The sequence below is a fragment of the Phoenix dactylifera genome, chromosome 3, assembly GCF_051530095.1.
Source record: "Phoenix dactylifera cultivar Ajwa chromosome 3, Ajwa_hap1_PhDact_Kaust_v1.1, whole genome shotgun sequence".
Taxonomy (NCBI): Eukaryota; Viridiplantae; Streptophyta; class Magnoliopsida; order Arecales; family Arecaceae; genus Phoenix; species Phoenix dactylifera.
Window position 1 is genome coordinate 48,851,059 of NC_143192.1, and position 17,312 is coordinate 48,868,370.

At 37.3% G+C, this 17,312-nt stretch overlaps 1 protein-coding gene across 1 annotated transcript in view; it reads right to left on the bottom strand.

Moving 5' to 3' along the window:
* Positions 1–17,312, bottom strand: part of LOC103710761 (uncharacterized) — a 70,374-nt gene that overhangs the window by 47,725 nt on the left and 5,337 nt on the right. The window contains 15 exon segments of the mRNA XM_088718782.2: positions 767–970; positions 1,061–1,261; positions 1,342–1,462; positions 5,053–5,120; positions 5,207–5,302; positions 5,383–5,487; positions 5,616–5,934; positions 6,023–6,115; positions 6,592–6,762; positions 9,556–9,716; positions 9,815–10,003; positions 10,092–10,193; positions 11,837–11,954; positions 12,021–12,115; positions 17,222–17,272. Coding sequence (XP_088574908.2) covers positions 767–970; positions 1,061–1,261; positions 1,342–1,462; positions 5,053–5,120; positions 5,207–5,302; positions 5,383–5,487; positions 5,616–5,934; positions 6,023–6,115; positions 6,592–6,762; positions 9,556–9,716; positions 9,815–10,003; positions 10,092–10,193; positions 11,837–11,954; positions 12,021–12,115; positions 17,222–17,272 — 2,094 coding nt within the window.

Consider the following 17,312-nt stretch of genomic DNA (forward strand, 5'->3'; position numbering starts at 1 on the left):
TAATTTAAATGGGTATCTGAGATTGCCTTAAATAGGAATACCGGGCAGAAGAGGACCTATAAAGCCGATACCAAATAGTGGGGAAAAGGCTAGATGGTAATGGTCAAGGTTATGGTTATTGAATATCCACTTAAATTATTGAAATGTGAAATACACACTTAAAGTCACTTGAACGGAATACCAAAAAGACTGATCTAAGTGTCAGAATCCAAATATAAATATACTTTATAAAATCATAATAATTTAAATCTACAATTGCATTGTTATGATTCCAACAAAGGTATGATTTAGCCATTATAGAAATTTTAACTGTGTGTGCTACATAGTTTACAAGCCAAACAGTTTATACGATTATATTAAGGAAAATCCAATTGCATACTTATAATTTACAATGGTGTGATTTAATGATTATCAAAACTCAAAAGTTTAATTTCTGTACGACACACAGTTTGTTGCCAAAACAAATTATATAATTATATAAATTCCAATAGACTAAAATGTAGCATAATTTAGCAAAGTGACTAGATATTCGGTCATGCCTAGAACTAGAAGGTCAAACAGACATAAAAACAAATGCTTTGAAAGCACCTAAGACAAGTACGCAGTTGTTAACCTAGATGTTTAGGCAGGCTAGCCACAAAAACATAGTCTTAAGCATTAGACTTCATAGTCGGTACAAAGACAGACTACATATTGGACAGATATGACATTAAAAATTTAGACATTTGTTAGAACAGTCTTTGAAATAATCAATCCAGAAACAAACCTTCCATGTGAGAACAGATAACCATCCTTCAAAATCAGCTTGATTCCATGGGAGAGTAACATCTGGGCTCATGCCATCTTCCTCCCGAAAGATCTTCGCAACCTGCATTAATCGGTGATACCTGGCTGGGGAGAAGTGAAATCCCAATGAAGGCAACCGTACAGCAAGTCTTGTAGAAGGATAGAAAGGATTTTCCGATTGAATCTATGGGAAAAAATGAAAGAGAAGATTATCAAAGTTAGGCTGATTTTATAAAAAAACAGTTCTTTAAAAAAAATACCAGTAAATGAAAACCTGCTGAAGTTTTAGGACAATTCCACACTTCTCAATAACTGGCAAGAAACTATTATGGTTTTGTTGATTAATATCTATGTCAATAGGTGTTTCACTCCAGCAATAATCACCATCCACCAAGAATGCAGTTACATCACTCAGCACCAAATTGAACTGCAAGTACATATCCTTTTCTTCAGAAGAATCACAGCCCCAGCAGTCCTGAATGCAAGAAAGATATAGGGATGAACACTGACAAATGTGCCAGAAGTACTTAACTGTAAAAGTTATTCAGTGAGAACCTGCGTGCGTAGCATTAAATTTCCCAAATCAAGCAGGAGTCTGGTTGCATGTATATCATCTGGGCAAAATTTGGTGGGAATGGTAATCTTGGGGGCAGCAATATCCAGGTCCAGCAAAAACCTAACAGAAGGTGCTCAACTAAGTAGCTTTAACAAGGAAATTGCATAAATGTAAATGAAAGATAAGCAGGAGAACTTTTCACTAAGCAGGCACAGCAACAGAGGAGAACTAGGCCAGATGAGCTCAGAATTCAGAGAATGGAAAATGCAATTCCCATATTTGACTTGTATAGAAGACTAGCCTCAAATTTTGGAACTTATGAGAGAGATATTGGCAGCAGAACTTAATTACCAGAAAAAACCACCAAATCAAATAGAAAAATTTACAAATGAAAAAAAAAAAAAAAAGCATGCACGGTGGATATATTTATGAAGCATACAAAGCATGGACATAGTTGCATCACTAAATATTTTCATCGGTACATTCCCTCAAAAAATACAAGAATAATTCAAAAATATTTAAGCATAACAAAGTGGAAGATGATTGTTTGACTCCAAGAAAATGTTCCTCCATATGTGAACCTTCTTGTGCAGTGCTTCTCTACTAGCTGGGGCCCGACAGATCAGGCCTCATTAAGCCAATGTATGAGAAGAAAAGCACCATATCAGCAAGGTCATGTATAGTATCAGAACTTCAGAAGGGTCGTCTATAGAGTCGCATATCTTAGAGTCTTGCAAGCATTATATAACAAATTATAGTATGTATATTGTATAGATTTCCATGGGGTTTAATTTGTTTTTGTTTTTATATCTGTCATTAGGGAGTCACATATTTTGGGGTATTACTAGCATTACTATAACAAATTATAGAATTTATAGATCTCTATTAGGAACTACTAGTTTGTTTTTCTTTCTGCATCTACTATTAGGCCAGTCAAAGGTTAGTCTACAATTAAAGGTAAGCATTTTCTTATGTGGCAGATGGAATGACCACAAGTATCACATTAACATAAAATTTTTGTCTTCTTATTGTTACCAGCAATGACAAACCAACACCCCCACCCTCCCCCCCCCCCCAAAAAAAAAAAGAAACATGGGACCCCATCTTTCCTATCAACATGAAGGTTTAGTAGAATCAGATCCTATGCTTTTGACCATCTCTTTCCCTTAGCAGATTTGGTCATTCTTCTAGCTCTCCTACTTCTTTCCCAACTCTTATAAGCCTAGATGTAAGAATTATTTTGCATCAAAGACAAAACAATGCTAGAAACAACAGCAATGCTGTTGTCCCTGCACTTCCTCTTGCTTCACTTTTAGACCATAAGTTTCGACTTTCAAGTGTATAATGTTGTCTAGGTGGTTTGCTCTTTTTGTCCTGCATCATTCTTCAAGTAATTTACTCTTTAACAACAAGCACAAAGTAAATGGTTCACACAAGCATAATCGATTCATGCAAACCCCATATCAAGCTGAATCGGTTCACATATAGCTTGATCTTTTGACAGCCCACATAGCAAGGTATCGACCGAACCGGTATACCGGTAAAGACCGGTACCGGTTCGGTATCGATTGAAACTGGTACCGAACCGGCTCGAAGAAAAAAAGCCCATGTCGTGCCGCCCACATGGGCTCACTGCCACGTAGAACGCACGCTGGCGCGAGTTGGGGAAACGTTTTCCCACTCGCGCCCACGCCTCGGCCTCTCTCCTTTTTTTTTCTTTTCTTTTTTTTTCCTCACCTCAAGGTATGCTGAACCGACCTGTACCTAACCAGTGCCAACAGGCGCCGGTACGGTACAACCTATAAAAACGGTTCCAACCCAAACTGTGTCAGAATCGGTTGGTTCCGTACTTGTACTGGTGCAAACCGGGCCGGTTCGCACCGGCCCAAACTCTTTTTCCCCGCACGCGGCGGGGCGCGCGCCGCATGGGCCACTAAATGCCACAGAGTGGCATTTTTAATGCCACTCTGTGGCATTTAATGCGTTCGCGCGGACGCACGCAGGCGCAGATTTTTTTTGGGGAGGGGGAATCACGCGCGGACGCACAAGCGGAGAACGGCCGCGGGCGCGGTTCCCCGGGTAGGGTAGCGCACAGCCCGCATGGGCCATTTAATGCCACTCTCTGGCATTTGACGCGTCCGCGGACGCGTGCGAACGTGTTGTTTTTTTTTTGCTTTTTTGTTTTACGTCTGCGCGTGCGGCCGCGGACGCGCGCGTCTCCGGTTCGGTACCAGAACCGGTACCGTACCTGTGCCGGTGCTCACCGGTACGCCGGTACGGTCGGTCCGGCGAACCTTGCTTCTCTCCTCTTCTTCTTCCCGACCCTTCTCCTCCTCTCCTCTCTCCTCCTCTCTTCTCCTCTCTTCCAGAACCTGTGACGACAGCACCCAAAGGTAATGGCACAGAATGTACGATATTGGGACAAACAACACTTAAATTAACGATCAAAGCTTCAATCTAATTGATCTTCCACACAATAATTTACTTTACAAGCTACCAAAGAAATTTATTTATTAATGTCATCAATGATAAAATGGTGTATAACAGATATCTGAAATGTGACAATTTGTAATAATTATAAAATTTTGTGTTATCTTAGGATGAAACCACTAATCAATACAATTATAGGTCTTAAAAAATGCAATATATGCCAAAAAGTTCCCTAAGTTTGCTTATCTTGACTTCTTCTTTATTTTGTTTTTCCATGTAACTTATAATATTTCACAGTTTTGAATATTTTGTAACTTTCCATCTTAAACTAGCAGAATAGGGGCTAAAACAAGGATTCAAATCATGTAGGATGGGGATGTCCCAATTTTTCTGTGGAATAAGATGTGACATGCCCCAAAAATTGGAATAGTGGATGCCCCACCTCACCCTAGTCCTCATCCTCGGGATGGTGATCCCGACACTTGGGGCAGTAGGTCACCCCACCATCCCACTAGAACTTGTACCAAACCTAACACTACGTTTGGTTCATACTTCAAAGAAATGAAAAAAAGAAAAATCAAAATGGAATGTAAATGGAAGGCAGGGAAAATCACAATTCCCATTCCATTGTTTGGGCACGTGACAAAGGAATGCATGGAAAAAGAATAGCAGCTCAATTATAAGGAATAGAACTCATAAATCATTAATAATAATTGCTATAATGTTTTTAGGGAACTTCCATTATATTATATGTCTACATGGTGAACTAGACTAATAACAATTATAAAGTTGTTATGAACATTATTTACATTTTCATTGTTTAACCATGTTTATTTTACATTTTTATAGTCTACATGATGAACTTCTAACTAATAACAAATGGAATGGCTATTCCTCCCGCCTAAGAATGGAACCACCCAAAAAAAAAAACGATTCCAATTAAACAATGACATTCCGATTAATGTCACTGTATTGTGATTTTAGAATGTTTTGCATCAAACAGCATAGTGCCTGAAGATACGCCAGGCCTCCTTATCTCCTCTGATGAGGCATTATATACAATAAGAGCCCAAATTTGAATGCACGGAATTACAGCAAACTTTTAAATTCTACTAAAAATGTCAACTATGAAATGCGTTGAATATAAATTCTTCTATATACCATTTTGATCAGTAGATTCAGTCATTGTCCTCTCTAAAATTTCAGCACTTATTTATCCCATATCCCCATGAATCTAATAACCCTTATGCATCAAATGTTGCTTGAAAGCTTAGACAAACCTGGATTGATCCTTTAATGCCCTGCTAACTTGTTGCTGAGCAGTCCGTTTAACTCCATCGATTGTCATCTTTATACAGAGTGGAAAGGTTTCATGAATCAGTATACTAGAAAGAAAGTTGAAAGTTTAAATTTCCAGTGGTAGCGCAATGATACCTGCACAGCAGCTGCCGTCTCCAAAGCTAGGGTCTGGCTAACAGTGGGACTACTCTTGAAGAAAGCAACAACTTGATCAATAGATTCCTTTAGATACTGTGAGGTAAAATGGTACTAATGTATGACATTCAAACCAATACAATATAGAATCCACGTAGGAATGAAGAATAACATACAGTCACATAGCATGGAGAAGCTTTAGCAACAAAACTCCAATCTACTTGAGCATCAAAAGGCTTGTAGGAAAACACCCCAACTAGGGAATCAACAACAGTGGCACTCTGCAAAATAATATGTCAGATTAAGAAATAAGAATGCAAGAATCAATATAAGAAGAATAACATTAAAGCTAATGAATGAAAAATACAGGTCCAACAAAACGATGTAAACAGGCAAGAACATTCAAAACCTCTGCAAGGAGGCCATAAGGTGATGAAAGCCTATAGGATCCCAACTTCAGTTCAAAAATTTTTGCCTCCGAATAAGTTTTTATGTTACAAGCTAGCCCTTCACAGGATAAGTCAGCAAGGCATTCCTGACCCTCACTGATGAGCCTTGATGCATTGTGTTTCATGTGAATTTCCAAATAGAAATGCATTAAATCCTTATCTTCACCACCCAAGAGATACTCATCAGAACCCTCCTTGTAGCCAATGATTTTATTTAATCGTTCCCAATCTTCCTCTGTGAAACCCCGAGGTTCACCTCCATCCTTGCTAGATCCAGTCCTGGGAAAAAAGCGATATTTCTTAACATATTAAACAACATAACAAAGAATTTTGTACCAATATATAATCAATGGTGAAAAACAACAACCATCCAAATGACCACCAGGGTTGCTTATCTTTTTTCTTGCTTAGATAGAGATCAGATTTCACTGACTGTTCCACAAACTTGTGAGCCAACATCCTGTATGAAAGAAAAGGACATGATGATTTCTGGGATGAATAAAGTTTAGGTGTCTGCAAGTCCACAGAAAATCTTCAAGCACATCATAAATCAAATAGTTACTAAATAAAAACTCCAAGGCTGCTTTGTCAAAGAACTAAAGCAAAACTCTCATATGAGCACTAGTCCAATTGCTGCCTCTCCAAACAATAAAAATCTGGCAAACAGACTAATATGGAACAACTAACAGAATTTCTTATAGTACAAACATATAAATAAAATGTTTCTTTCAATGTTAATTACTATCACGCAGACCAAAGAGTTAGCCGAATATATAAGTACACTGTGTCACATGAAGCAAAACCATAAACCAGCTCCCATATGATTATTATTGGGAAAAAGACTACAAATAACTTTATTCTTACAAGTAACCATTTTCATCAAATATCATGGAATTGTAGCAGATACCACAACTAAAACATGAAAATGCCGGTTACCTCCACTGAAGAATTACTTCAATATCAAGCGCACGATCTAGTTTCTCAATTTCCTTGTTGTCATCCACTACCAAACGGCCTGTATCGGAATTCAGAAGGGAAGCATAAAGAGATACGTATCTTTTACGGAGCCTTGCGTACCTCAAAACCTGCTCCCATGAGAGTTTTCCACTACAACAACATAAACACCATATAAGCAAAAGAAGGCAACCTCAAAAAAAGATTGTGAAGAGAATAACCAGGCCAGAGAACAGGTTTTCCAACATAGTTGACCAATAGCTTGCCTAGAAATTTGCAATAGTGAAGAATTTGCAAACTCACAAGAAGAAGAAGATAGTTCTTCCTGATTTAATAAATAAGGGGAACCAGATTTTCTATAGAGTATGACCCAAGTCCTATCAAATTTTCGTTTGATATACATGATCGAGGTATGCCTTTCATCATGTCTCTTAGAATTTTGAGTAGAAGGGTGGACAAATGAAGAAGAACAATTTTCCAAGCTTGGTTATTGCTGTATTTTTCTACTTTTATGATGAGTCCTTGGATTCTAAAAATAATACAATGAAAGATTAATTATAGAGCCCAATGACCGCCATCTCATCCTGATCTGTCATGTTCGGGTATATCGACCCATACCGGGTCAGAACCAAGATGAGAGAGTGTTTCGGCTCAGTACCAGCCCTGAATTAATCTAAACCAACCCATATCAATACGTAATGAGCTGAACCAAGCGGTACCGCCCTGTACCAAGGCAGTACCACACCCGCTCGGTTTCGGGCAATGTCATAATAAAAAGTGAGAACAAAGAATCAGAAGCTATCTTGATACAGAGTGCGAGTGCATACCATACCATACCGTACCAAACTAGTAATATACTAGTACGGCACCCGGTATCAAGATTGCGAACCTTGCTATAGCCATCTATTATGAAATGAGAATTTGATGGCAGCCAGATCCTTTCAATGGAGTGCAAAACAGTAAGTCAAAGCAGTTACCTAAGAGGAATGATTTTATTTAGTGCACATCATAGATAAGGTTTTATAAACATTGAAAACCAATAATGCTAGGTTCCAAAAAAAATGTTAGAAACTACAAGGGCAGAAAATTAATTCTATTTGCACATATAGGACACCAATCTTGAATTTAAAAAAAAAAAAGAAGAAAGAAATATGGCATGCGGTGGATCCAAGCAACCTTACCAGCTTCGCCAATATAGACCAAAGATCCTAAATGTAGCTCCAGCATGAATTCAACAGTTAGACAAATTAGCCCAACAGGTCAAAGCTGAGGTAAGTTGAAATAAGATCCAAGCCAAAAAGAGCAGACTTAAGCAAAATAGACCTGACCCAAAGCTCTTTAAGAAGTATCCCTCAACCCATAACAATATTTGATTATAAATTGCATCAGCCTTATAACATCTCTTGAACCAAAAGGACTAAGGCGGCGTTTGGTATGAGGTAATTGTCCCAGGATCAAGGGTGACGTGGGTGGAGGTGATGAGATCACCGCGTTTGGTTCCACCACAGTGATCCTACGTGGCAGTGATCCTAAATCACCTCCATTCCTCAAATCACCGCCCAACCCGGTGATGGGATACCCGTCTTTGAAGTCGGAAATCCAAGATCACCCTAAGACAGTAATCCTGGGTTGAAAGTTAAAGACAAAACTACCCCTCAATTTAGCAGAAAAATTGATATATCAATATACCATCAATATATTATGTCAATGTTATATATATATATATATATATATATATATATATATATATATATATATATATATATATATATATATATATATATATATATATATATTATGTTGATATTATATATTATATTAATGAAAAATTATATTATAATATATTAATAATCATATTATTATCATATTATTATTGAAGGATGATTTTAAATTATAGTAGAAATATATTATTATATTTTATATTTATATAATGAAAATATTTAATATGTTACTCCTATTTACCTTATTTTTTAATCAAAATAATTATTAGTATTAAAAATTCTATTATAAGTCTAAATAAAAATATTAATTCTATAATGAAAAATAACATATTTTTATAAGATTAATAATTTATAGGAGTAATAAATATATTTTTATAGAATATATTAATAATTAATATATTGATAAATATATTAATATTTTATTATAATATATTTTATATGATTAATAAATATATGATAAGGGCTACTAAAAGTAGAATATGTGACAAAATTATGGAGCTATTATAGGAATTAGCATATTGACTTGCATTTTTGATTCATGAGAATTAAAAACACATAAAAAATCCATCTAAGATATATCAGGGGTATTTGTGGTATTATGTGGTCGGTGATCTTGGATCTCCGTACCATACCAAACAAGTTACTCATGAATATCCGGAGATTTTTAATCACTGAACTATGGCCTACCAAACACATTTATCTTAAATCACTGGGGATCAAATCACCCCAGTATTCGGATCACCGGGGATCTTAGATCACCGTGGTGATCCTGTTGGGGTTCCCAAATGCCCCCTAATGGGTGACAGATCCAAGCAAAATGCTACTTCATCTTGTTCCCTTAGCGCATAGTTAAATACCTTTTATCTATATATGTACATCAATTAATCAATGTGGAAATAATAATTTAATAAAGATAGATAGACACGTTCAGTTTTTTATCAACAAATTCTCAAAAAGTAGTTACTAAATAACAGAAGAAAGAAATGTATACTTGGAGTTTAATTCAAGCAAAGAAAATGTAAAAGTGGATTTCTCACAAAATACAGTTATTTATTATGTGAAAATCAGAGATTGTTACAAATTTTCTTCCTCAACTACCAGCACAGTTAAAAACTTGGACACTTACAAACCATATTATTTCAATGATATTAATCAGATAACATAGATATGGAAAAATACAAGATAAACAGTTAAAAGCATTGCTGAGAATAGTAAAATTGATTACCTTGCCTTCTTCATCTCATCAGTTACCACTTTGTAAGCATACTTCCACCAAGATTTTGGATCTGCTTTCACTGGTAAAGGCGGACGATAATGTGCATATTTCAGACGTTGATTAAATGCAGCAAAATTATCAGCCATCTTCAAAATGTCTCTGTACCCATCCTACATTAGCAAGGCAGGACTCACTCAAGCTCAACTCAAAAATTCCTCAGTGAATCTGAAAATTGAAGATGGCAAGGAGATGAAACAAGGAGATGAACCTTTGCTAAAGATAATGTAACATCGTCCAACTGTACTGCTGCTTTCTGTAGTGCTTGCCCTGTACTTTTTGATTCATCAAGTCGCAGCTTTGTATATTTTGCATTCCCAGTTACTGGTTGTAGGATGTAATTATGCTCTTTAGAAGGTGCATTAACCCATTTACCATCCTTGTTTACAAGTTCAAATATCTAAATCACATTTATTTTAAAAAAAAATCAGCATGATTCAGATGATTGATAGAAGTGTGAAACATAAGCTCTACCAAGACACAAATACCTGGCTCCATTCTGGAGGAAGTAATTCCTCCCATGGTTTGTCAATACTCCACGGACAAATATCAGAATCGAAATAAATAGCCAGACGTTCAAGTTGCACAGACTGCAAAAAACTGATAGTGTAAAATACCACAGGGTTCAAAAGCATGCATATGGAGAAACAAATTAGATGTTACACCAGGATAAGATGGAGTATCAGGATAAAATTTATGCAAAAAAAAAACGTAATGTATATCAGGCCTAATGATTTAAAAGATAGTTGTGGTATGCAAACGGTCAAGGGACTGCATGGAGTATATATTGGATGCAGAACCCACATGCAGGTGCATATACACTTAGCATTCTTTAACTATCTAAAAATTAGAACATATTGAATACAATAAAAACAACAATGGAACAATAACAACTAAGAATTGATTCTTATCATTTAGTATTGGATACCAAATAACAATAATTATAACATAATTAACATATCAACATCCTTAGTATCCATAAAACCCAAATTTGACATATCCATCAGTTTGAACCCACTCCATTTACACAAGTCCACAAAAGACTGGGCCACAAATGTGGCACCAAGATGCAGGCGCACGATGATAAGTGGACTGCTTCGGTCCACCATGCAATTTGAACACATAGTAACTACCAATGTCCGTAGTACCGGAACAGCATCCGTGCCTAAAGGCTGGCGGTATAGTACTGTACAGTACCGTGTTGTGCCATTCCGGTGCATTCCAATCAAAGGGATCCGGCGAGGGAGGGGGAGAGGGAGAACAAGAGAGAGGAGAGAGGGAGGGAGGGAGGGAGGGAGGGAGAGGGAGAGGGTGGCAAAGACAGAGGCAGAAGGAGGGGGAGAGAGAATAAGAGAGAGGGAGGGAGGGAGAAGGGGAGGGAGGAAGGGAGAGAGAGGAAGAGGCGGCAGAGAGAGAGAGAGGCAGAGGGAGGGGAGAAGAGGGATTTCAGAGCCCCCTCTCCTCAGCAGCATCGTAACAGGGGCCCCTATTTCAAAATGAAACATGGGCTACAGTTTCTATGAACTTCACTTTTAAAACAAATCAAAAAAAAAAAAAGGAAGTTGAAGCCCCTGTTTCGTTTCAAAACAGGAGCTTCGCCCCTGTTACTACGCCGCAGAGGAGAGGGGGCTTCAAAAGCCCTCTCTCCCCCTCCCTCCCCGCCTCTGTCTCTCTCTCTCTCCACCGCCCTCTCCCCCTCTCTCTCCCTCCCTCCCTCTCTTCCTCTCTCTTTTCCTCTCTTTCCTTCTCCCCCTCCCCCTCCTTTGCCAGTTTCTCGAACTGAGGGGCAAAACCGGCCCGATATGGCTCGGTACGCCCTAAACCAAGCCATTCGCCGGTTTCTCGAACTGAGGTGCAGAACCGGCCCGATATAGCTTGGAACGTCCTGAACCAGGCAGTTTGGGGCGGTACGCCCTAAACCAGGCATACTCCATATAGGATATGCCTTCCTATACAATTCATACGCCCTTCCTTGGTAACTACATATAGGATATGCAGTGCAGTAAGGGGACAGCATACGCCATATGTGCCTACATATGCAGCCATATGAATTGTATTCTAAATCACTGATCAATCCACTAAAGAAGATCATAAACAAATTGCAGACTTACACTGTACAAAAAAGATATATGCTATCAGATCGTGTGCAAGGTAACCCCCTATGCTATGATACACCAATTTAGTAACTGAAACAAAATAGGAGTACATGAAGATAGAAAAGAAAGCAAATTACCTTCTGAATGCGCTCTAAAGCACCCCCAGTAGCAAAAGTTTCTTTACCAAAATCATCAACTGTTACTGCTGAAAGCCTTGCTAGTGTCAAACCTGCTGCAAATGGGTGGCCGGGATTGCTACAGAAACCAGGTTGTTAGGCCTCTGGAATCATAAAACAATAGTGACAAGCAGATAATGTATACCTCTCTGTATCTTCAAATCTTATGTGGACATTCGTAACAGAAAGCTTGATATTTCCAATTACAGTGCTGATCAAAGATCCCAGCCATGATGAATTCTGATATGATGAAACCAGTTAAACAAGCAGATAACTTTACAGGATGAAATCCAATTAGGAACTAAGTTGACTAGACCATAACATAAAAGAATTTGAGAAAAAATATGGAACATCAAGGGCACAGTTCTGATGTAAAAACTTAGATAAACAAAAATATGGGTTGCTAACTATTATAAGGTAAATGAAGTATAGAGAATACAACATTCTGACATATTCTAATAACAATTTCAGAGGGACAGACTTTCCTAGGAAGAGGAAGTATACTTCATTGTAGCAAATAACAAAGTAAAGAAGAAATTTGGGGAATTGGCAAACATTTTCAACCATAGAAGTCTCTCTGTGATTTGTATTTTGTCATAAGCTCGAACTATACAAGTGTAACTTGACCCTAAGATTTAGGAGTGGATGAGCACATAGATAAATTTAGAGAATAAAACATCCTGTTGAAGCAATAGTATGCCAGAAAAGGATTCCACGAATTGCAATAAAACTACATGATTGCGAAGAGAAGCCAATGCATGAAAGATTCTTTGGCTGATTTTGGTTCCATTCATAATTACTGGAAATGCAATAGGCTACTAGAATAGTCGAGAACTCGAGATATTTAATATAGTCAAAAATTCTACATAAGACCCCCGTACCCACTTAAAAGAATATGAAGGATTTACAAAATTGCAGTATCTAGGGGACGTACAAATTCAGTGAACAGTGATATCATAAAACTAGGGGATTTGGAAAGTTGCAGTGAATATCAGAAGATTGTGCAACACTATGAAATTATGAATCATGGGCAAAGTAGCAGATAAAAAGATTGACAAAAATAACTACAATCTCAAAGAACCAATTCTTTTTGACTGATATCTAGAAGATCAAACATCAAGGCCATAAATATGCTTAAGCAATTGATAAATAGATTAGAGAAGGAAAAAAAATCTAAACATTGTATATCAGAAAATAACTATCAAACATTACAATGACAGCTAATTTTCCTGGAAGGAATGATTGTCATGGATAGACAAGGTCCATGAACTAGCACCAGAAACCATACTGGTATGTTGCCAATTTAATACGGTATGGTGTATGTTCCATACCGACACAGGCTTCCAACTCTTTTTTCCCCACTCCCAACCATGATACTGCCCGAAACCAGGTGGTATGAGGCGGTTCCACTCGGCTTAGACTGGCATAGACCGGTTTGATACCAATACATTTACCTTATTAGTACGGTGTGGTATGGTCGATACGAGTCACTGTGACAGATCTTGTGGATAAATATATCAAAATTTCTTCAATCCAATATAAAGAAACAATGGCCTGCATTAGAACTAGTTTTCAATTACAAGAGACCACATTCATGGGCTGGCATCAAGTTCATGTATTTGTATATTTGTCATACTTGATCTTACTGCTAGCAGTCAAAAGGCCATGTTATCTAGAAAACTGGAATATGGGGTACTGATTTGGAATTTGGAGGCCATACCTGAGGAAAAACATGTTTAAAAATCAGTATAATATAGCAAAATATAATGGATGCAAATTAATGGAATAATATGAAAACGGAACATTACATAGAACTATTCTTAACAATATTTGATTGTTTTTTTCAAGAAGAAAAAACCAAGAGACATGGTCAAGAGAACATAACTATTAACTAAACAACTGATCCCAAAAGATTAAGCTATTAGGGAAGGCCGATAATATATATCAGGCTAAACAACCCTCCCCCACCCCCTAACACCATACACACATGACACAAAAACATGCAGCCCAGGCCCAGCAATCAGGCATGTGGAAGGATAGCCTAGTGAAGACGGACTAAATTATAATACTAAATAACCCAGAATAATTAAATGAATAGCTGAATTAAGGGGATTTGAACTCATGGCCTCCAGCAAAGCTGAGCGCTGATATCATGTTAACTAACCAATTGAACCCAAAAGCTTAAGCAGTTAGGGAAAAGTTCAACACTGTATATCATGCTTAACAATATCAAATAGAGGGGACATGATGATGCGCAAATGATGCATGCCTTCTCTCACCTCAACTTTTTTCATGATAATCCAAATCCACAACCAAGTTGTTGCTAATATAGCCCTCAAATAAGCTTCCAACATATATCAAGAAGCACATCACTCGAGCGTCCGAAAACAAAAATATAACTCAAATAGTGGTCACTAGTTGAAGTTGGCAGCCAAAACACCTAACCTTACGTGTGGTGCAAACTGTCTATTATTTGGGGTCAAATTCAAGTCAGACATGGATCTGCTATGTCATTTTTTGGGTTCAGTAGTTGAACATTTAACTATCATGTGTTCAGCTAACAAAGACTTCATCCAGCACGATGTTTTTCCCCCTTTGTAAATTAGAGCCAAATGGACTGCAAGGCCAAGTAGGCAACTACAAGTCATACCATCCATATAGGCCTTGAAACTCTATAAAAACAAGTCTTCCACATTCATTTGCATGGTCAATGAAACAGATTTTTTTTACTTAGGCAAACCGAGTACTTTTTCTTCTGTGATGTTGACTCCATGCTAGCTTACAATCCCAATCATGAGTAAAGACCTTAGTGTTGACTCCAACTGTTGGTCAGAAACCCTCACGAATTATCAGTGCTATTGAATCCCAAGCTATGGGAGTGAAAAATCCAGAGTGCTGAGTGCTGACTCTCCTACGTAATCTCTAGGTCATGCAAATTAAAGAAAAGAGGTAGGTTGCCCCCTTATTCCCAATATAGCTAATGTGAACCTTATATCTTGGTTAGAAACTTAGAATGATGCATGAACTAAATATCATCATATGCATCACCCAATGATGCATCCTAGGTAGAATGAAACCGTCCACAGTGACACAGTCCCTTTCATCTTTCATAAGTCATTCTCACTTTGCTTGCTTTTTTTTTTTTTTTCCCAACCTCTTTCATGTTCATTTTATCACCACAATTTCCTCTTGTCATGACAAAAAATCAAATTTAGAACTCCAGCTGTGAAATAAAAATATTGCAATTAATATTTACTTAACCCCGTAGCACAAAGGAACAAGTTTAAGGGCTTTAAGTGTAGAGAAGCAAGTTGCAAGTTGGAAGGTCATCCATGTCAAGCACATATCATCAGAAAAACTAGGGAAAGCACGTTGACAATGCTATCAAAATTTTGAGGATCATTTTACTATGTGGTTGAAAAGTAGCATCTGCCACTCACCAGTATAGGAGGCAACAAGTTTCACATGGTCGTTTGATAGTGAGTGCATTTACCATTTCATTCAAGGTATGCCATCTCGATACCGGGCCCCGTACCACTGCCGCCCTATCACTATGTTGGTATGCCTAGTACCGGAGCTAGTTCGCCATACCGAGTGTCAATACACCACCTATAGCATGTACCGATACGAACCAATACAGTATGGTACACGCCATACGGCCCAATTCAGTATGGTATGGCGTACCAATTTTCATCCGTAGTTGTCAGGTTGGGAGACATAAGCGAGAAACAATTCAAGAAATAACAGTGGGGAATAATTAATGAAAATATGTAATTTGGGAAATGGGAAATGTCTAGATAATACTATAACATTATTTAGGTACTATATGTAGAAAGTATAAATTTAATATATAAAATAATTCGGAAGTATTAGAGAAAAAAATATTGCAAGCATACATCAAATTCTATAGCAAAGTTTTGAATCCCATCATTAGAGGCTTATTTGCCACTACCCCCATGGTTTAACTCTTTATTTATCATAGCTAAAAGAGTAGAAAATGAAAGGTTAGAAAACCGCTGGTGGTTGTTGTGCATGGCAACAGAGAAAAAGATCACTTATTCGCAATGGGCAACAACCTACTTTATTGAGAAGGTGAGGCATCAAGTGCTCTCGTTATTGTATACATAAGTGGAACATGTGGTGGCTAATCGTATTAGTTTCCTAGGAATCAGGAACTATGTGCTGTTTAAAATGCTCTTTGAATGGTTTTCCCAATTCAGGTTCTTAGGAAACTACAGTTCGAGTCGGAAATGTGTTTCAACTTTCAAGGTACCTACGATTTCATCCAATAGAAACTATAAGTGTTCAAGAAGTAGTTCAAGACTGGGAACCAGAAAAATCATACAACATATCACGTACCTCCACATGAGAATGGATCGATTACATAAACATTTTTCAAGAATTGCAAGGAAAAATGGTCGTTCCTATAAGAATATGTTTTGCATAGAAAGATTTAAAACGGCCACAAGCTATCAACTTTTGTTGTTTACAATATTTTGGTTTAAAGTTAATGCAATGAAAGATAATTTCAAGGGTGCCATAGATTGCACAGCCTAAAATTTGGTCTAAAATTTAGTTTAAAATAATGTTTATCATCTAACAATAAATGACTATATGCAATAATGGTGTGGATTAAGGCTAAATGAGTTAGCACTAATGTACTATTGAATGATGCATATGGAAACTAAAGGCAGGTTTCCCTAAACGAGAACAAGTACAGAATCAGAATCAGGTCATGGAAAAGCAAAGCTCCATGAGAATCCAGGATGTGGAAGTGCTGCAACAATAAACATCAAGATAATTTATTAATATAGATGTACAAATGATTGAAAGAAGACCCATTCAGTTCCAGGCTTCAAGGAACCTAAAATATTATATAAAGTTCATTAAAGATGGCATATGTTGGTTCTCAAACCCCAGCACGATTAGGTGACAAAATAGAGCCTCCGTATCTCCCCTGCAACAAGCTAGAAAATACAAATTAACTGAAAAATAAAACATCTTCATTATACTTGTAGCAGCAATTAAACGAGAGCAACTACCAGTCATCAGGACATAGACAAGACCTACAGATACATGAACATGCATTACAAAAAATAGCAGCAATCAAACGAGAGCAACTACCAGTCATCAGGACATAGACAAGACCTACAGATACACGAACATGCATTACAAAAAATTCAACAGTTTGAAGCAAAACCCAAAACAAATGCAAGAAGATTGCTAGCTAGGACATATAAACATATATGAGGACCAAGTGTGCTCCATGTGGTCATCGTTTAAAAAATTCAAGATGGTCCCATATGTTCCAAATCAATGAGGTTAAAAAAATAGTATTTAACACACCATTTCAGATCTCAGCTGCTGCTGACTCTCCATCAACTTCATTTCCATTTCCTGGTTAAGAGCATTCAGGAAAAGTAGGGATTAATCAACA